Source organism: Erpetoichthys calabaricus, chromosome 16 (assembly GCF_900747795.2).
Source record: "Erpetoichthys calabaricus chromosome 16, fErpCal1.3, whole genome shotgun sequence".
In the NCBI taxonomy this organism is placed as follows: domain Eukaryota; kingdom Metazoa; phylum Chordata; class Cladistia; order Polypteriformes; family Polypteridae; genus Erpetoichthys; species Erpetoichthys calabaricus.
In genome coordinates this window covers 65,842,825-65,865,481 of record NC_041409.2, presented here as the reverse complement: position 1 = coordinate 65,865,481, position 22,657 = coordinate 65,842,825, and the positions used below count along the sequence as shown (strand labels likewise).

At 38.9% G+C, this 22,657-nt stretch overlaps 1 protein-coding gene across 4 annotated transcripts in view; it reads left to right on the top strand.

Moving 5' to 3' along the window:
* Positions 1 to 18,633, top strand: part of rps6kl1 (ribosomal protein S6 kinase-like 1) — a 44,875-nt gene extending 26,242 nt beyond the window's left edge. For 3 of the 4 annotated variants that reach the window (XM_051919974.1, XM_051919975.1, XM_051919973.1), the window contains 4 exons: positions 529 to 618; positions 5,086 to 5,168; positions 13,133 to 13,228; positions 18,037 to 18,633. In XM_051919974.1, coding sequence (XP_051775934.1) covers positions 529 to 618; positions 5,086 to 5,168; positions 13,133 to 13,228; positions 18,037 to 18,147 — 380 coding nt within the window. In that variant the 3' untranslated portion in view covers positions 18,148 to 18,633. Of the gene's footprint in view, positions 1 to 528; positions 619 to 5,085; positions 5,183 to 13,132; positions 13,229 to 18,036 lie in introns of those variants that run through there. The other variant, XM_051919976.1, reaches the window with a different exon arrangement.
* Positions 18,634 to 22,657: the final 4,024 nt, after the last annotated feature.

Below are 22,657 nucleotides of genomic sequence, written 5' to 3'. Positions count from 1 at the left end.
GAGAACCATTATGCTGTTGAAAGCAAAATGCTACATGGCAACCCTCAACCGCAATCAGTCAACCAATCAATCATGAAAACCAGCCTCATTTTGATAGGAAAATTCAGGGAGGGGACCAATAACTTTAACATTGATCCATATAGGCAGTGTTGCCTGATTTAAATGGAGTACAAGATCTTCACTACATCACTATTCATTAATCATGCTGTGAATCCATCAAAATATAATTATCTATGGTTGTAGAGAAAAGCCAAGCAAAATGACACCTTTTATTGGCTAACTAAAAAGATTACAATATGCAAGCTTTCGAGGCAACTCAGGCCCCTTCTTCAGGCAAGATGTAAACTATCTATGGTTTTATCTATGGTTAAAACTTTTCATTGATCCATCTATACATCCTTCCCCAAGTACTCTAGTTTTGCTTTCAAATTTTGGTGTGGCTTACTTTAAGAAAGTTCTGGGTTTTCAAGTGTTACATAATTTAAAACTGACAATTAAACATTATATTCTGTCACTGTCTTATTGCAGGTCAGGTGTGCTTGACATACTTTGGTCAGTGGAGCGAAGTTCAGCTTGATTGCAGTACCACAGCAATGGAAAACCTGTACTGTGCCCCAGGTAAAACCTACTGTTGTATCATCATTAAAAGAAGTCTTTAACAGATAACAAATTACATTTTACAGTACGTATATACAAATGTATCATTGGGCTTGCACTGTTGCACAGTGGTTAGCACTACTTCTTACAGCTCCAGAGTCCCAAGTCTGAATTCACCTTAAGCACTGACTATACAGTATATAGTTTATACATGTCTATGTGCTTTTCCTTAGGGGTCTTTGATTTTTCTCCCACATGAATGCCTGCAGCTATAATGGGTGTTCAAGCATGGGATTAAGAACCACTATGCTTAAAGGATAAAACAGGAGTTGGGCCTGCTGTGGACTTTACCTGTGATGTACAATGAGTAATGCAATGGTGAATTTGGATTTACCAGAAAATACTGCACTGCGTAAAAGAGTTAGGCTACTCAAGACAATTATGTTTAAGTTAGGAATCTGTAATGTTAGTGTTTATTTCTATATACCATTAGAATAAAAAGAAAAAAGCACGCATACATTAAAAGGTAACAAAAAATTTTTGTGTCCTCTAAAACCTTACTGATTTTCTGAGATGACTGGAACAATACAAGCCCCGAGTCGTTCAATGTATTTGTTAAAGTCCACCAACAGCACACCTGATTCAAATGAAGGCAGTAATGATTAGTGAACGTGTTAGTGGTCCAAGTGATCCAAATCATGTTGAGATTTGTTCTTGTTCCTTTAACATCCATCTTTTTTTGCTTGCACAAAGGTGTTCTTGGAGGGATGCTGCATATTAAACACACCAGCTCCCTCTAGGTCTATTCACCTATATCTTCCATCACTTTTCATTCAAATCATCTGTGTTGCACAGAAAGTAACATGTAGAAAATCAACTTTAAAAATCTAACTGGAGCAACCTCAAAGTCTTCATTGTTTAGAATAGTCAGAGGTATTATTAGATTATATTAATTTTATTAATCCCATGGGTATATTTAGATACACACAGGAGAAAAACATAGGAAACAAAAGATACAGACTCACAGGACAAATAATAGGATAGATAGATAGATAGATAGATAGATAGATAGATAGATAGATAGATAGATAGATAGATAGATAGATAGATAGATAGATAGATAGATAGATAGATAGATAGAGGTATTTTGCAGAAATAGCAAAATTAACGTAAAGAGTATAAGCTTTAAGTCTGGGATGTCAGGAGGAATACTGAACTGCCTGACAGCAGTGGGTAGAAGGGATCCCAAGAGGAGCTTCTTTGCATACTTTAGTGCAGTGCTTCCCAACCTCGGTCCTGCTGACCCCCTGTGGCTGCAGATTTTTGTTCCAACCCGATTCCTAATCAGTGACAACACCTGATAGCACTGATCTCATTTAATTAGCTGGTATTATTTTTCTTTTATTCTACATTCAGAAAAGCATAGCAGCATGATTTTTACATTTATAACACATTTAGAAATATTTCTGCTTTTGCTATAGATTTAAATGCTTAACTCTCGATTGTTGATTTCATTATATTTTGCCCTTACTCTGTGCAGTTTTTCCCCTTCATTGTATCTTATTAATGACAATTTAAAATGAACAGAGCAGACACCCAGGCAAACAACACTGAATAATCAAAGGCTGCAACTACTTTAGAGTCAGACCCACTAATTAGTAAATAATGGATTAATTAAACATTTAGAACACCTAGAAAAGTAGAATGAAAATCAAGATTAAAATATTGTTAAAAGGAAAAAAATATATTATTCCCATATAACTGCTTGGTATATTTATATATATATTGTGGAAGCTGGCCCGGACACAGACAGGTAGACATCGTATAATCACCCACAACACGTTTATTATACAAATTAATATTTACACAGGTGCACACACAACCCCAAACTCCCCCAAATTCCAGGCCTCTGTACAATGCCTCTTTCTCTGGTCCGAATCCTCTCCTCTCCTCTCCTCTCCTCTCCTCTCCTCTCCTCTCCTCTCCTCTTGAGCTCTGTCTCTCTTCCTCCCAACTCCAGCCACTGAATGGAGGAAGGCGGCCCCTTTAATAATCACCCGGATGTGCTCCAGGTGCCTCCCGATAATCTTCCACCGGCACTCCCCAGTGTGGCGGAAATACTGGCTGCGCACCTGAAAGCACCCCGGATGTCCCTGGTCGTCTTCCCCCCAGCACTTCCGGGTGTGGCGGAAGAGCTGAGGACCAGGGCTCTCCAGGCATTGGGGCGCCCCCTGGCGGTGACCACGGGCCCCTATAGGGTTGAGCTTCCAAGCTCAGTTCCCGTGGTCCCCAAAGCCATATATATATACAGTGCATCTGGAAAGTATTCAAAGCGCATCACTTTTCCCACATTTCGTTATGTTACAGCCTTATTCCAAAATTAAATTCATTTTTTTCCTACGAATTCTACACACAACACCCCATGATGACAACGTGAAAAACGTGTACTTGAGATTTTTGCAAATTTATTAAAAATAAAAAAATTGAGAAAGCACATGTACAGAAGTATTCACAGCCTTTGCCATGAAGCTCGAAATTGAGCTCAGGTGCATCCTGTTTCCCCTGACCATCCTTGAGATGTTTCTGCAGCTTAATTGGAGTCCACCTGTGGTAAATTCAGTTGATTGGACATGATTTGGAAAGGTACACACCTGTTCATATAAGGTCCCACAGTTGACAGTTCATGTCAGAGCACAAACCAAGCATGAAGTCAAAGGAATTGTCTGTGGACCTCTGAGACAGGATTGTCTCGAGGCACAAATCTGGGGAAGGTTACAGAAAAATTTCTGCTGCTTTGAAGGTCCCAATGAGCACAGTGGCCTCCATCATCCGTAAGTGGAAGAAGTTCGAAACCACCAGGACTCTTCCTAGAGCTGGCCGGCCATCTAAACTGAGCGATCGGGGGAGAAGGGCCTTAGTCAGGGAGGTGACCAAAAAACCAGATGGTCACTCTGTCAGAGCTCCAGAGGTCCTCTGTGGAGAGAGGAGAACCTTCCAGAAGGACAACCATCTCTACAGCAATCCACCAATCAGGCCTGTATGGTACATTGGCCAGACGGAAGCCACTCCTTAGTAAAAGGCACATGGCAGCCCACCTGGAGTTTGCCAAAAGGTACCTGAAGGACTGTCAGACCATGAGAAAGAAAATTCTCTGGTCTAATGAGACAAAGATTGAACTCTTTGGTGTGAATGCCAGGCGTCACGTTTGGAGGAAACCAGACACCGCTCATCACCAGGCCAATACCATCCTTACAGTGAAGCATGGTGGTGGCAGCATCATGCTGTGGGGATGTTTTTCAGCGGCAGGGACTGGGAGACTAATCAGGATAAAGGGAAAGATGACTGCAGCAATGTACAGAGACATCCTGGATGAAAACCTGCTCCAGAGCGCTCTTGACCTCAGACTGGGGCGACGGTTCATCTTTCAGCAGCACAACGACCCTAAGCACACAGCCAAGAAATCAAAGGAGTGGCTTCAGGACAACTCTGTGAATGTCCTTGAGTGGCCCAGCCAGAGCCCAGACTTGAATCCGATTGAACATCTCTGGAGAGATCTTAAAATGGCTGTGCACCGATGCTTCCCATCCAACCTGATAGAGCTATAGAGGTGCTGCAAAGAGGAATGGGCGAAACTGGCCAAGGATAGGTGTGCCAAGCTTGTGGCATCATATTCAAAAAGACTTGAGGCTGTAATTACTGCCAAAGGTGCATCGACAAAGTATTGAGCAAAGGCTGTGAATACTTATGTACATGGGATTTCTCAGTTTTTTTATTTTTAATAAATTTGCAAAAACCTCAAGTAAACTTTTTTCACTTTGTCATTATGGGGTGTTGTGTGTAGAATTCTGAGGAAAAAATTAATTTAATCCATTTTGGAATAAGGCTGTAACATAACAAAATGTGGAAAAAGTGATGCGCTGTGAATACTTTCCAGATGCACTGTATATTTTACCAAACTTAGTTTTCTAATTTCTATATTGTTCCCAAAACACAGAACTTGGGAAATAACACAACACTTAATTAGCCCAGGAGTCCAATTAAAAACAGAAGCTGGTTGGAACAAAAACCTGCAGCCACAGGGAGTCCCCAGGACCGAGTATGGGAAACACTGCTTTAGAGGAATGAGTCTATGGCTATAGGTGCTCCTGGAGGGGACAGAGGGGATTTTTCTTAAAGCCATCCAATATTTCCACTATTCTCTTCTCAACAACAGCTTCCAGCATGTCCAGGGTTAGGCTTTCTTGATAAGTTTGTTCAGACATTGTGTATCTTTTGACCTCAAGATGCTTCCCTAGTATTATGCTCCATTTATAGTTCCATTGTTTTTTCTTTGCTGTTAACACGACGGGATAAAAAAATAAATTAGTGGTAAAACACATATGTAATGGGTCAGATGAAACAGTCAGAGCAAATGATCTGTGCCCGAGAAATATGCTGCCATCTAAAACTTGATTTATTACAATTCTCTTTCTCAATTCTTTATTCCAGAGATTGGGGGGGCCACCGAAGTTACCGAAGCCTGTGATTGGTGGAGTCTTGGTGCTGTCTTATATGAGCTTCTTACAGGAATGGTAAATAACACCTGGTAAAGCCAATCAAATAATCCACACTAACAAATCACACTCACTTTACCACTTGAAAGATGTGTGACTTTTTTAAAATTTCTTGATAATCATTTCTACCATTTTAGTTATGTGTATATGGATCCAAAAGCTGTCTGTCTTTCAAAATTATGATAGTAGCTTTGTTCAGTTATTGTTAAAATTATTTTTTTTTTTTACATTTATGGCAGTTCTTATAGGGAAACAAGAATATCTATGGCAGAGTTTGAAGATGAAAAGGTTGGGTTATTGTTGGCACAGTAAAATCTGAATCAGTAGCAGAATAAACACCTTAGGTTATGGAACAGGAGAGCACACAAACAGAACAAGCACTAGTTATTATAGACTAGGAATGAAAATGAGTCGTGCATTCGGTGGTTTTGGATCAGACTTAAATCCAATGGTTAATACTGTAGAATATCTGCTAGAGGATGTAAAGACAAGGGCTGGCAGATTTTTACCAGCAATCTTGTATTTACCCTTACCTGGCAGGTGTCAAAAGAGGAATTCAGCTGTTGTGGTCAAGGAATATTACATAATGTTACATGCATTTTCAAACCTACTTATTACAGTTCAGGGTTGTGTGATGCCACCATCTTTCCTAGTAGAATGACAGGAACCAGCCTTGGCTATGAGTCAGCACATACACAGTCCCACAGAGCCAATTGGAAACAACAATTGACCTAACATGAATATCACTGGAAATGTGGAAGTACCTTGAGATAAACCTACAAAGACCCACTGGGTGAACATTCAAAATCCACAGGGACAATAACCGGGCATGGGATATACAACCAAGAATGAAAATGTACAGATAGTCATAAGAGCTGGGAAAATGTTGTTATCACAAACATCAAACATACAGAGTTACACTGAGAAGTTAAATCTAACAAGATGCAATAAGGTCAATTTTAAGCATTTTATCTCTTTGGCTGAGACAATTATGGGACATATTGCATTCAGTCTCCTGTATTAAGAGCATTGCTGCTTGAAGTAGCAGGGTGATTAACATCATTTGTCTACAACTTATGCTCGGCATACAAATTTATTGCTTTATGTCTTGTAGATATATTTCATAACTTAACATTCTGAGTCATTAAAGTATTTAGGTAAAAGATCACATTTGAGGGTACAGAATTCTCATGAATGTACGTATTTTAGCAAGTCAAAAATTGAATTATAGATCTAACAAATCTATCTGAATTGAAGTAATCAAAAAGCAGGTTTAGATATCTGAAATGCAATTTTAATTAGTCAAAATGAAATGGAAAATATCTGTTATTCTAATATTATCTATTCAAACTATAAGTACTGTACTGTACTGTAATCTGTAATCGGAATTTTGCCTAACTGCTTATATAGGCAATTTGAACATTGATTAGCTAAACATAACACTGAAAGCTCTGCAGAGGTCAATGGAAAAGCCTCTCAGTCAGTTACAAGAAAACATTCATGAATCTTTGGAATTGCCTGGATTTCTGCATTTACTGTTCAAAAAATGTGGTCTGACCATTAACTAAACCACAGCTATACATAAATACAATCTGTTTAAATTAACAACACACACACATTTGTACTTGTCAATACTGAACATGATGTTAAAATATTCACAGTCCAAGATGAAAAAGATATGTGCACCTCTAGAACAAACAATTCTCAAAAACCAAAGGGGAGTCAGTTAGTCCAATCGGTGAGATGAGACTAGAAATGTGGGTTAGAGATGTCCTGCCCTATTAAACATTCAGATTCGGTTACAAGCAGAGTCTGCTCTTCCCAAGAAGGGTGAGTTTGTCGTGACCCTTTTTGTTATATTAAGATTGTGTTTGTTTGGTCCTTTTCATTCTTATTATGGCTTCTGACACATCGCATAACCAATGGTGATAAGTGCTGCTTGATTTGTATTTATGAAAGATCAGTTAAAATACTTTGACATCTTGTTTCGGCATGGTTTTGTTTTTCAAAGGTGTACAGTTTACAATTACCATAGTGTCGCTAAGGAAGTGACCCTGAATGGCACAAACTGTGACATCGGTGCTGTGACAAAGTAATAGGTCAGCACTGTGCATTTCCCAGTCATCCGAGATTGGGTATAACGCCTCAAGACTTCATGCGATTTTCTCTATTTCTGCATCCTTTGGTAACAGGCTCTGACTTTTGACTTTGATTTGGGATTTTTGTTTCTGGTTTTGATCCCTGGGATTTTCTCTCCCAGTTTTGACCTTTGCATGTATCTTTTCACTTCATCCACCTTCCAAACCATTTTAGCCAGTTTTTGGTACCAGGGAAATTTGGGGTTAAAAAAGCAGGTGGGATTCCCAGTGCTGTGGCCCAGCTAGTCTGTTAAAGTTTTCTTCAGGCCCTCTGAGAATTTTTTTCCTGTTTTTTCCTTCTGACAGAACACTGTTCATGTGAACCCTAACCCCAATCAAAAGATATATTTGAGCACCTTAGAAAATGAACATTTGTAGAGATGCATAAAACTGGGAAATGTACAACAACAACAACATTTATTTCTATAGCACATTTTTATACAAATGATGTAGCTCAAAGTGCTTTACAGGATGAAGAAAGAGAAAAAAGACACATTATGTTAAAAAATAAAATTAGGCAATATTAATTAACAAAGAATAAAAGTAAGGCCCGATGGCCAGGGAGGACAGAAAAAAAAAAAAATACCCCAGAGGGCTGGAGAAAAAAACAAAATCTGCTGGGGTTCTGAGGCCACGAGACCACCCAGCCCCCTCTAGGCAGTCTACCTAACATGAATTACCTCAATCAGTCCTCATTGTATTCAGGATTCATATGGAAGAACTTGATGATGACAGTCATGTGGATCAATGTAGAGGCATCACGGTGATTTGATCGGGTGGTGGTGGCACAAATCGCCACCACAGAAAACCAGAAAAAGAACAGAAGAGAAAGTAGGGGTTAGTACAGATTATGGAGTCACCATGAATGATAATGATAATTAAATGCATATACAGAGTATCAGGATTAAACTAAAATTAAACTATGAGAAAGCCATGTTAAAATAATGAGTTTTTAGCAGTTTTTTGTTTAAAGTGCTCCACTGTATTAGCCAGAAGCTTTTCTAAGTGTTTGGGTATTTATCAATCCACAGTAAGCCAACTTGCCTACAATGGAGGAAATTCAGCACAGTTTCTACTCGCCATAGGAGTAAGAGTCTCATGAAGGTCATGGTGAGGGCCCACTATACAATACAGAAGGAGGTGAAAAAGAACCCTTAAATAACAGCAAAGCATCTGCAGTAAACATCTACACTTAACAAAGATTCTGTTTCAAGTGTCAACTATAAGCAAAAAAACTGAACAAGAATTGTTCATGGAAGAACACCCCAGAGGTTTTCAAAAGATTATCTGGATTGTAGACAACACTACTGAGACCATGATGTGTAGAAATGCAAATTACTATATTTGTTGGTGAAAAAAAAAACAAAACACACCAACATCAAAACCTCATTGCACCTGTGAAGCACAATGAGGAAGCATCAAGTTTGTGGCTGCTTTCCTGTCTTAGGGCCTAAACCACTTGATATCACTGGGGGAACAATCAATTCAAAACTGCATAAAGACATTTTAACTGGACAATGTCGGGACAGCTGGGGTATGACCTTAAGAGAGCGGTCCATGTAAGCAATCTTAGAAATATTAAATGAAATTGAACAGTTTGATAAGGAGGAGTAGTTTTAAATTCCATCTTAAAATCATACAAGTATGATCAGCAGCTACAGGAAATGCTTGCTGAAGGATACTACTGCTAAAGGCAGTTCTAGCAGTTACTAAATACAACAGCTCACATACTTTTTAAGCCTGGACTGTGAATTTTTAAACCAGGGGTCTTCAACTTCAGTCCTGGAGAGCTACTGTGGCTGCAAGTTTTCATTCTAATTCTTTTCTTATTAATTAGTGCCTAGTTTTTTCTGCAAATTAACTATTTCCCTTTATTTTAATGGACTCTGACCGCTGAATTGATTATTTTTTCCTTAAATGGCACCTAAACATAAATTTGATGTAAAGTGAACCAAAAGATGACCAACTAAGTTGGGGCCTCAAACTCCAACCTTCTTTCAGTTTCTTAATTTGAAGCCAATTCTCGTTGCTAATTAAACCCGTTATTTAATTCCATGGCACTCATTCTGCCATGGCAGACATTTCCAAAACTGTTGATTTTCTTTTTTAAGAGCACTGTCAAAATGTTTTGTGGACCTGAGCAGATCAACATTACTGAGGCCTTCACCTTTCTTTATTTTCAGTTATCATGTGACAGATGCAGGTTGTTGTTTATGTGTTGGTTCATTTTGTGTCTTAATATTGTTTGCTATTTAAGGAAAAAAGAAATAATTAAGGGGCCTGAGACTTAAGTTGTGCATCAATAAAAAATTAAGGCAAAGAGTTAATTAGCAGCAAAAGCTGGTCACTAATTAAGAAAAGGGTTAGAATGAAAACCAGCAGCCACAATAGCTCTCCAGGACTGGAGCTGGAGACCCCTGCTTTAAACAATGTGCTGACATGAGGTACTACTGTGAAATTTCTAAGATGGGGTTTGCTTAATATATACAAACATTATTATAAATCAGCCTCAGTGAGTGGAGTGAGACACACACAGGTCCCAAACAAGGCTCGCTGTATACTGAACTCACTGAAACTGACACTTCGGGTGCACCATCCTCTTAGGCTGAAATAATTAATTGTCAATTAATCATACTGTATCTGCACTGTTACATATGCCGCCCCTCAACAAAAAAAACACGTTGATGTTTTCCACATATATAAAAAAAAATCTACACCACACTGATTTTCTTGCTTGAACTTGCTGAAACTGACACTTAGGGTATGCCTCCCTTTAAGACTGAATTAATCAATAAACTAGTTATTCTGCACCATCTACACTTCAATTGTTTGGATCTTATTAGATTTAAAGAATATTTTGCCAATTTTTTTGCGTGGTAGGCCTACATACCCCATGAGCTTTGTTGTGATGGGAGAAAAATGATTTTAATTCATTCATTGGCCAAGAGTGCTGCTGTCGCTTCTGTTCAGAAGGAGGCAACTCTCCTCACCGTTTCGGCGGATTCCAAGGTGGCCGCGTACTGAAGTCTGACTGGCACTGACTCCTGGGAGACTTGAAAAAACTACATTTCCCAGCTCACACAGAGAGAGAGAGAGAGAGAGAGAGAGAGAGAGAGAGAGAGAGAGAGAGATCGATCGCCCGAGTGACCGCGCGTAGCTTAAAAAAGGCGCGGAGCCGAAGCGTGCCGGGTGAGTTCTGGGTATACATTCAAGAGACACGCGGAAGGAGACCGTGGACTGTAGAAACTGGCATATGAAAATGGTTAGTCGAATATGTCTCACATTTTTTGAGCAATGAAACAAGTTTCTAAAATTCAGTTTATTTTATTTGTGTATGGCGCTCGAATCCGAGTGGCTTCCCAACTAAAATGTAATGAAAGTTACATCCGGAGCCATCCTATAAAAGTAAACAAGAAAGGAAGGGTACCCTTTTACCCAAAGTGGAAGCTTATTCTAACATGTTATTAATTAGATCCTGCCATGCTTTAAAAAATGTTTTGAACAGATCATCTAAGTGGGAATTTGATTTTTCCTAGTTTCAAGTAGTACAGAACATCAGTTACCCGCTGACTTAAAAGTAGGGTGGGATTCTTCCAGTTGAGCAAGATCTGTGTGCTAGGAGTGTAGTAAAGGTAGTTACAGTTTGTTTTTTCTTTCTCCACTTTAAGCCCATCTGGAAGTCCACCAAACACCGCTGTTAATGTGTTTGGAGTGATTGTGACACTGAGGCTGTCTGATAGACATGCAAAGATTTTTGTCCAAAATGTTAATTTGGTGCATGCCCAGAACATGTGGCCTAGCAAGGCTGGAACTTGAAGGTCGAATTTTGTCCTGGGAACATTTTGGACAATTTTAAATGAGATAGATGTGCTTGATGAAAGATTTTAAGTTGAATGATTGAGTACTTTGCACATATTGCTTGAGTGTATTCTGTGCCTGGCTGCCTTCCACTCCTTTCCTGAAATGTGAAGTGACAGATCCTTTCCCTAATGTACTTTGGGGTCCTTTAACAGGAATAATAATAAGGTTTTGTTAGTAGAGCCTGTATCAGCACAGAGCCCACTCCTATAGACAGGGTGTGAAACACAGCCAATGCTGGCCAGCACAAGAGACGAGTCAGAAACAATGTGGTGTGCGCCCAAACAGAATTTTGTTTAGGGCCCCAGGAAGGCAAGGTCTTGCACTGGGATGGAAAAAAGAAAAAGATGAGTGGGTTTGCTGTGGAGCTGAAGGAATGTGGAATTTGCTTTTCAGATTCATATAATTTATATTAAAGCAACAATATTTTCAACTTTGACAGGCTGGGAGGTGGAGAATCAATACAGCAGTGATGAAACTGAGAGGACAGCACAGTTCTCTATTTCATTTTAATGTTGGCCCATTTCAAAATCACTAGAGAAATGTGTGAGAAATAGTTTTGGTAAATAAATTTGTATTTTTGTTTCACTTGACTGTGGACCATAGTGTGCACTGCTTGTTGCATAGCTTTAATTCTCTTAGTACACAATGTTCACTTTCCGATGCTGAACAAACTGACTCACAACTTCTTGTGCATACCGGCCACGACTTCGCCATCAAAGAGACTGTTTAGTGCAGGGCCCTAAATGATGTAGTCAAGTGTCAACTTTCATGTTTGAAACCAGCAAAGGTTGACATTCTGCTGTTCCTTGACAAAAAAATGTGTAAAGACCACATTGAGAGTTAAGAAGAAGTAGAGATGTCAGTAAAGAAAGTATTATGTAAGGCTTCTGCTGTTTAGAGTCATTTTAAGATTTTATTGTATCCTATTGTGGTAGAAGAGTTAAGTGCTGACTATCTGCAAATAAATGTTTTATTTTAATTTGCAATATTTAGTTATTTTGTGCAACATTCTGTTATTATATTTAGTGATCACTTCTTTGATAATTATTCTGTGGTTTGTCGATTTATGTGGTAAATGCTGGATATCAGTAAATTATGTTCTTTTGATTATAGACTGTGTAATATTTAGGTGCTGCTCCTGAACCACAAGTCACAGCTTTTGTTATAATTGTTCTTTATTTGATTGTTCTGTGCCAATTAAAAATGTAATAAATATGCCTTCCTTTCATTAAAATATAAAGTAGTTAATATTTGATGGTACCTCATGTGGTAATGCTCCATCATGTTTTAAATCCATCATACAGTGAATATTGAACTGAAGCTTGACAAGTAGCAATTGAAATGAGATTTTTTTTCCAAAATGGTTTAGCAGTAAATTATAATACTTATAATTAAAAATTTGGCATTTAAGTAGACATTGGGTGCTTGTGCCTTAATTATAGAAAAGGTTAAAGTACTTACCATGAGTGAATGTGTAGACTCACTTATTATACATGTCACAATAGTAAGGAGAAGTGATTTGATATGCTTTATAGTTTAAAACAGCGTTTCTCAACCTTTAAGTATTTGTGACCCGAGTTTTCATGACAGTTTTAATCGCGCCCCCTAACGTTTTTTTGAAACCCTAATAAAATTTATTCCTATATTTTTTGCTGCCGATACACCGCTACAAGTTTAAAATTTTCCTACAAATAGCGAAATTACGCCACATATGGCAACATTCGCACCCCCTTTTTTGTTACTTCAGTTACCCACAGTTTGAGAACCGCTGGTTTAAAAAAACATTTTTCTTGAACTAAAAAAAGTATATTTTGCCACTCTTGTGACCAGAGAAGACCTATTAGTATTAAGTTATACTTTGCAGACTCTAGGGTGGGGCTCCATGTTGGTAATTTCTCAAATCTGCTTAAATACATGTTGTATATTTCTACAGTATGTTGATTGAGTTTTGTGTCTAACATTCCACCCCTCCTAAATATGCAGAGCCTGAAGCAGTGCCACCCCTCAGGAATCTTACCACATACCCAGCTCTGTCTGCCTGACTACTTGAGTACCTCTGCTGCATCCCTACTAACTGAGGTGAGACCTATCGAAACTTCAGTGAAGGCTGACATGGAACAATTGTGTGTGTCATCTTTTTGTTTGTGGTCTGAAAGATATATTTTTTTTATTAACAAAATGGACATATCTTTCTGTTACTTTATTATGTAGATTGGTCAAAGAAGTGGGTCTCTTCAACACTTTTGATAAAAATGGCTTTCTTGGGATGAGGGAGGGTTTAATGATCAATTGCTTTTTTTATATTAATCATTTCAGGGAGGCTAAATCCATAAAGCTACTGCCTATCTACTCCACTGAGCATGGTGATTTTATTTGCTTTTATATACTGTACATGGAATGAGCAAAGGTCCCCATGGCAGGACAACTTGTTCAACATTATGTACATAAGTCATATTTTGCACACCGCGTTCTCCAGTCTGAGGTGCTCAAGTACAGTCCTGGAGGTTAAAAACCCATTTGTTTAATTATCAGGCAGTTGTTACTGATGAAAAACTTATTGCTCAAGCAACATTTTTGTGCTTCATTTTGCTTATGATTTTAGAACTCCTAATTCCTTCTTTTAGCTGCTGTTTTTTTGTCTTAGCCAGCTGTCAGTTAACAATGAAATGAAAGTAAAGAGGAACTAACACTTTGCCACATATCATAATCGGTTTTGCATCTGTGCGTGTTCAGTATTAAATATCCATTTATTTAAAATATTTGGCATAAAATGGAAGGTTAAAAAAGTGAAAGACTGAGAATTACTAATCTGCCCTGGGCCAAAAAGCATTTAGTTGATAAATCTACTCTCTATTTATTTATTTATTTATTTATTTAATATATATATATATATATATATATATATATATATATATATATATATATATATATATATATATAATATAATATAAAATGCTAAGCTTAAAAGTGCAATGATTTTATGTCACTTTTTTGTCACGCTTTCAATCAGGCTTATTTAAAAACCTACATATATATGTTTGGTATCAATCTATTCAGAATTTAACGAACATTAATGTGATGTTGTTAGATTTTCAGATTCTTATTCCGTTTTTAAATTATAAACTAAAATATCAAGAACTCACATCCCGCGAGACAAGACTTTTTGCCAATAGATTTAACCATGCCCCGGGCCGGAAATAAAAGACAAAGAGTAGGATATCTGCTGTACAGGCTTTTAAATGTTCGAAGCGCTGCGTGAAATGCAGATCATGCAGCATGGCAGCAGCAATCCAGCAGCTGATCGAGCAAAAAGGAGGTAAAAAAAAAAACTATTTTTTTCCCAATGTATCACCGTTTAGGAGGAGTGACTGCGTCTCCTTGGGTGCGTTCAGCCCCCCTCTTCACAACACGAGCGGCAGAGATGCAAAGTGGCTGGCAAGCGAAGTGAGCAGGGAGTAAGCTCGCTAGTTTACAATATAAGAATGACCTGATGAGGCAGTATGAAATCAGTTAAAAAAAAAAAAAAAAATCATAAAATTAATCAAGGGCAGTTTTTAGTAAGGATTGGCTAAACAATTCGGATGGAATAAAAACTTGTAGTAACAACAGCACCTCCAACATTTAACTTGAGCAGCCCTGCTTTAGCCTTCTACATAATGATACACTCCTTCCTCTGCCACAACACACCCACCCACTCCATTACTTACTGAGATTGAGACTTAAGTAACTGCGATTCTTACAAGCCTGGTTCTTCTTTTTGCTTTTTCCTTTAGGTCTCAAGGAAGGTGAGTCAAGGATGGGTTCAAATGACTTTTGCATAAAATGTCGATACTGGCAGAGATTATTCATTCACATACACTAAAAACTCTCATTCCCTCAGGATAGGGAAGCATGCAATGAAAGTATTTGTCTGCAACCGCACACCCAACGTACTTGTTAAGTTTACTATTATATTTATTTACTTATTGATTAACCAGTTGTATTATCTATCCTGTAAGGCTGTATCCTTGCTTTTTCATTTTTCTGCTGCTCTATGCATCAAATTTCTCCTTGGGATTAATAAAGTTTATCTAATCTAATTTCCATTCAAGAAGGCTCAACCCGTCACATGAAGAAGTAGAATACTAGCAGTAAACCTGGCAGTTGTAAAAAAGCTTAAATTTATGTTCTTTAGACATTTGTTTTAAATGGAATTAAAGTTTTCCTATGATTTTAAGGTTTATTTTCCCCACGTTGTAAACTTACATTTTTGATAGTAAATACTGTTGTTATTTTCTTTAATTTATCTAAGCCCTGGCTGATTTTTGATACATTTACAGGCACATATTATTACTTCACTTCTTTGTCACAAGATAGTAGTGATGGACCAAAACTAACATTTTGACTTTGCTACCTAATACCACCTTTACTACCAATGCAAAGATGATAACTAAGCAAATAACAGATATCACAGAATTTTTCAAAAGTAAAATGCAAAATTGTTTTTCTTCCCACAAGAATTTATAAAAGTGAGCACCTTCTTCTTTCGGCTGCTCCCATTAGGGGTCGCCGCAGCGGATCATCTTCTTCCATATCTTTCTGTCCTGTGCATCCTGCTCTGTTTCACCCATCACCTGCATGTCCTCTCTAACCACATCCATAAACCTTCTCTTAGGCCTTCCTCTTTTCCTCTTCCCTGGCAGCTCTATCTTTAACATCCTTCTCCCAATATACTCAGCATCTCTCCTCTGCACATGTCCAAACCAACGCAATCTTGCCTCTCTGACTTTGTCTCCCAACCGTCCAACTTGAGCTGATCCTCTAATGTCCTCATTTCTATTCCTGTCCATCCTCGTCACACCCAGTGCAAATCTTAGCATCTTTAACTCTGCCACCTCCAGCTCTGTCTCCTGCTTTCTGGTCAGTGCCACCGTCTCCAACCCATATAACATAGCTGGTCTCACTACCGTCCTGTAGACCTTCACTTTCACTCTTGCTGATATGTCTGTCACAAATCACTCCTGACACTCTTCTCCACCCATTTCTCCCTGCCTTCACGCTCTCCCTCACCTCTCTTCCACAATCCCCATTACTCTGTACTGTTGATCCCAAGTATTTAAACTCATCCACCTTCGCCAGCTCTACTCCCTGCATCCTCACCATTCCACTGACCTCCCTGTCATTTACACACATGTATTCTGTCTTGTTCCTACTGACTTTCATTCCTCTCCTCTCTAGAGCATATCTATATATTCTATATATATATATGTAGTAATAGAATAGTGCTATATCAGAGATGTTCTTTTTATTCCATTGGCATGTCATTTTTGTACTATAAAAGGGAACTTGGTTGGGGCATTTGAACTTTGATACAGCCATGTTAAGTCTTTTTCCTTCTTTACAACTGTGATGATATTTTCTTTGACTGATACTGATACAGTCGATTGCCACACAACAAACCACTTCAGGATCCCAAATTAGGACCCGAGTGCAGCCGTGCCACGGGTGACACCTCAGCACTACATAATTCAACAGTGGTACTTTAATTTTCGTGACGTCTTCATAGCCGGACCCGGAAGTGATGTCATAGTAGCTGGAATCAGGCAGAATTTCCTGTGATTGGTCTGCAGGGATAAAAGAGAAAGAGTTAGCGCACCCCCCCCTAGCCTGGTGTGGAATTACCTTCATTTGGTCCTTATAGCTGTGTGTGACACTTTTTAGAACGTGTGTGACACTGCACCACATTATGAGAAAGTACACATACAGATAATGGATATAAGTACTGTATGTATTTTATTTATTTATTTTGTTCTTTGCTACTAAACAAGGACATTTGAGAGTCAGCCATTCAAGCCATCTCACAAAAATCTGGGATAGCCATCATTCTAAAAAGGGGAACCAACGAACACAACACTCCTGCCATGCCTGTTTTCAGTATAAGAAGACCCAGAGGTGATTTGGGTAAATCACCCAATGTGCAGCTGGTGAGAAGCAGAAGGATTTGTGAAAAAGGGTCTTTCATTTGAGGAAACAGTCACTCTTCTTCTTGTCCTTGTAAATAATTTAGAACAGTCAATCATGTACGTTTTCCACTTTCACCTTTACTGACATTGTTTTTTTAATGAAAGTTGTTGTTTAGTGGAGGATGACCATATTTGTTTACAGTGAATTTGAGCAGAGTGGTTGAGGGGAGCATTCTCTCAAGTTGTATTGCATTAATATTAAATATTGTGACCCCATTGACCAGTAGATAGTTCCACTCCTGCTCACTCTTTACCTGCATTAGCTACTCTCTTCAAAATGTAATTCAGAATCATCTGAATTTTCTTTTCTGACCGTGTTCAGGACATAAATGTGAAGCGTTTCCTTTTCTGTGTTCTGTTTAGAGGAGTTACAGCCGGCATTCAAACCATGGCTCCTGAGGATGCTCCACTGTATTCAAGTAGCTTCTGTAGTTGCACTGAAAGGAAACAAATGTTCCTTTAGCTCATTACGTTGTTAAAGTTTACAGACTGTCTCTAAGGGTGGTGAAAAAAGTACACCATTTTGTGACCCCTCCATTCAGGAGGGAGTAAAGTCTGTTCTTACATGAGCAATAATACTGCTATTTTAATAAATTCCAAAAAGCCACAACAATCTCTCTTGCTGCTTGTCACTCAACTGTGACAAAGCTAGCAGACAGGAAGAATAGATTGGGTTGTACTGTATAATAAAGCCTACTGTATTACAGCCTGCTTTCTTCCTTTACATTGTAGTATCTTAAACATTCTTTATTATAAAAACAAGAACAGATTGGCTTGACCCTTAAACAGACAAATCTAATGAGCTGAAACACAAACTGGACCACAATATTGTATGTATTTTTTAGATGGCATGTGCAAGTTCAGTAATCCCTGTCCCATTTACAGCTTTTACAGTTTGACTCCAGACATCGCTTGGGCTCAGGAGGAGGAGGTGTGTGTGACATCAAATGCCATCCTTTCTTCAGCACCGTCGCCTGGCACAGCTTGAGCAGTTAGGCTCAACAGTGAATGAGACTGACACGTATCTTCTTTGGTCACAGATCCTAAGATGCAAATAAGTACAACTCCCATGTGACTGAAGGGCGTCCAGACTGAAAACTACAGCAGCATGTTCCACCAGTGGCTGAGTCCCAATGCTAGTCCTGTATTACTGTTTTTATGTATGCAAGGGGTCATTCTGAAATGGGTGTAACTAATTTAGTTGTCCTTAATATGTGGGACATCATGGACACCTTATAACTTACTGTATATAAAAGGCACAATCCCACGGAAGAGGTGTCTTTGTGCTTTTTCTGTGAGCACCTTTGCACGGCCTTAATTTTAGAGTCACTAGAACTGATGGAGTCTAGTAAATTGTAAATGGATTGCAACTAATAATATCAAAATACTTATACGGCACCACATTAATATTTACAAGTGAAACAAATTGGTATGGAATGCAAGTTATATTCATGTCCAAAATAAAATGTTAAACTATTGTAAGCTTTTGTATTTACTTACAGAATTAATGGACTTTTTACTGTAATTTTATAGGGCTGCACTTCAGAAGAGTGGCTGTCACTGCTGCTACCACCTTAGCTCCAAGAATTACTAGGCAGGTCACAGTCTTGTGTAGATCATTCATGTTCTTCTGGGGTTTTCATGGGTCTTCCCATTGTAATTGATTCCTTCCAATATCCTAAAGGTACGAATGTCTGGGTAATTGTTGTACCCATGCTAACTCAATTTGAGTGAGTGGGTGAGTTGGATGCGTGTGTATTCGGAGACAGACTAGTAACTAATTTAGGGCTGGCTGCTTCCTTGTGGCTCCTACTGTAAGAAAAGCTGTTGAAAGTTGAAAAAGGCAGTACAGTAAAACCTTGGATTGCGAGTAACTTGGTCTGTGAATGTTTTGTAAGACGAGCTAAAATTTTTTATAAATTTTAACTTGATAAACGAGCAAGGTCTTGCAATACGAGTAGTATGTCTACACTTTGTCTGACGAACATCACGTCATCACAACTGAGCTGATGGTTCTTCTCTCTCTCTCGCTGCGGGTCTGTGGGTCATTGTCTCCCATTCTTGGTCTCAGTCGGTGTGCCTCACTCATATAGTCAACAACTGTACAAGTGAATACTGTTTACTATAGCATTGTGACCACGTGTGTGCTGTGACGTGTGAGTCCCTGTCTTGCACCCCGAAACACAAAGCTGACTTTCAGTACTTTAGCAACACCAGCTTTATTCAGCTTGAAACAGGGACAGCACAGTTATTTATTATAGCGGGATCTACCACTCTCCTATACAGAGACACAGCAGTCAGGCAGGGTCACGGCCAGGTTAGTGGCCAAGTAATACTGTGCTCTGCACATTTATAATGTTCATTGTATCACCCATCAACGGCAGGCACTCCTATCATGTCCGCAATCTTTTCGGATTCACTTTTACGGTGATCTGCTACAGTGCTGGGAGCCTGCGGTTGCTTCGGGACGCTCTTCCGCGTGTCGTCCCGTTGGGTGGAATCCCAAAAGAGTTTAGAAACCTTACAGTGCGTAAAGCATTTTTTAATTTTGTGTCCAAGTGTTGTGACTCTTCAGGCAAAAGCAACTGTCATTGGATAGGTTCCTTGTTAAAGTCGCATAAAAAAGAAGATTCCAGTGAATCAACAGATAGCAGGGATTCCGTTAGATAGAGTGAAAGTTGTCCTACACAATAACCCTCCTCCTCCTCCTCTCTTGTCCCCCTCACACCAGCCACAATTATTTTCAAAGGTAAAGTGCAGGTTAATTTGTTTTATGTATTTTTACTTTATATTTTGTATTAATCATTTTTATATGAATAGTTTTGGGTTGTGGAACTAATCATCTGAGTTTCCATTATTTCTTATGGGGAAATTTGCTTTGATAATACGAGTGCTTTGGATTACAAGCACGTTTCCAGAACGAATTATGCTCACAATCCAAGGTTCTACCGTATTTAAATAAGTGGACAGGTGTTATTTCATTAATGTGCAATACTGATAACTGCTTTTTAAAAATCCATAAATAGTATGTGGCACAGGAGATTGTTCCCTGTCCTGCTACCTCTAAACCTGTGAGTTCAGTAAATGGATGGGTATATAAATGCGTATAGTAATGAATTTATAATGCCGCAGCCGTTGTGCATACCTTACCTCAGAATCCTCTTCAAGCAAAGTAAAGAAGACCCAGAGACTCCAACTGACATAGATTCACCTCGACACTCCCTCATTGTCAGAGTTATTCTATAGTGCAATGTGGACTGTAATGTTTGTCTTGGTTTTTTCCCTGCATACTGTACCTAAAATAATGTACTAATAAATTCTAAAGACTAACCTTTAGTCTACTGGATACTGCCTTAGCATGCAGGAATATGAGGCATTTATTAAATCAACTCATAAAAAAGTGAAAGAGTTTTTAAAGATGTTCCATCACTGGAAATCTTGATTTCATGCTGGATATCATTAGTTCACATATGTTGGGTTTTGCTTGAGGGGTTGTCATGGTTTTCCCTCTGTCTTATGTACAAGGTGGGTCCAGATATATTTTTCACTTGCTAAAGGTAAATATTTGTTTAGATTTTCAAAAATCTGGGGGAGGTTCCAGTCAGGTTTGTCTTGCCATAGTGCAGCAGAGGGTGCCCTTCAGAACATAAGTATATTTGAATTTCTTTTCAGCAGCAGTTTGTACAGTGTTTCTATATTCGCAAACAAAATGCTTTTTTACCAAATGGTGGTTTATATTTTGGGGGGAAAAAACTGTGAAATAAATTTTTAATTACTGTTATTAGCTTGATCTATTAAACAATGCAGTTCACAGAAAATGGTGTCATTAGTGTGTAACAGTGTCTCATTGTTAATACTCCAGCTGTTGACAGAATGTAGCGTAAGTCAGAATTTAATAAAACCTTTTCACATTTCATTAGCTGCCATGCACATTTTTGCCCATCACTATTCTTTCACAGGTAGTAGCGAATGCTCTGAAAGCCATATGCAGACATAAATTGCTGTAACCTGGAATAGACAGCGACTTCTTCAGCACTTGTGGCAGTTGGTATGTTCAGTTTAATCCCGTGGCTGGAGACTCATCCATGAGAAACCAGTGCTTCTTAGTCATGAAGCTATTAGGAAGTAAGATCATATGTGCTGATTTTAACAACCTACAGGAAAAAAATATACAGGTGCTGGTCATAAAATTAGAATGTCATGACAAAGTTGATTTATTTCAGTAATTCCATTCAAAAAGTGAAACTTATATATTAGATTCATTCATTACACACAGACTGATATATTTCAAATGTTTATTTCTTTTAAAGTTGATGATTATAACTGACAACTAATGAAAGTCCCAAATTCAGTATCTCGGAAAATTAGAATATCAATTAAGACCAATGCAGAAAAAGGATTTTTAGAAATGTTGGCCAACTGAAAGGTATGAACATGAAAAGTATGAGCATGTACAGCACTCAATATTTAGTTGGGGCTCCTTTGGCCTGGATTACTGCAGCAATGCGGCGTGGCATGGAGTCGATCAGTCTGTGGCACTGCTCTGGTGTTATGAGAGCCCATGTTGCTCTGATAGTGGCCTTCAGCTCTTCTGAATTGTTGGGTCTGGCGTATTGCATCTTCCTCTTCACAATACCCCATAGATTTTCTATGGGGTTAAGGTCAGGCGAGTTTGCAGGCCAATCAACAACAGGGATACCATGGTCCTTAAACCAGGTACTGGTAGCTTTGGCACTGTGTGCAGGTGCCAGGTCCTGTTGCAAAATGAAATCTGCATCTCCATAAAGTTCGTCAGCAGCAGGAAGCATGAAGTGCTGTAAAACTTCCTGGTAGACTGCTGCGTTGACCTTGGACCTCAGAAAACACAATGGACCAACACCAGCAGATGACATGGCACCCCAAACCATCACTGACTGTGAAAACTTTACACTGGACCTCATGCAACATGGATTCTGTGCCTCTCCTCTCTTCCTCCAGACTCTGGGACCTTGATTTCCAAAGGAAATGCAAAATTTACTTGCATCAGAGAACATAACTTTGGACCACTCAGCAGTAGTCCAAAGGCGAGACGCTTCTGACTCTGTCTCTTGTTCAAGAGTGGCTTGACACAAGGAATGTGACAGCTGAAACCCATGTCTTGCATACGTCTGTGCGTGGTGGTTCTTGAAGCACTGACTCCAGCTGCAGTCCACTCTTTGTTAATCTCCCCCACATTTTTGAATGGGTTTTGTTTCACAATCCTCTCCAGGGTGCGGTTATCCCTATTGCTTGTACACTTTTTTCTACCACATCTTGTCCTTCCCTTCGCCTCTCTATTAATGTGCTTGGACACAGAGCTCTGTGAACAGCCAGCCTCTTTAGCAATGACCTTTTGCGTCTTGCCCTCCTTGTGCAAGGTGTCAGTGGTCGTCTTTTGGACAACTGTCAAGTCAGCAGTCTTCCCCATGATTGTGTAGCCTACAGAACTAGACTGAGAGACCATTTAAAGGCTTTTGCAGGTGTTTTG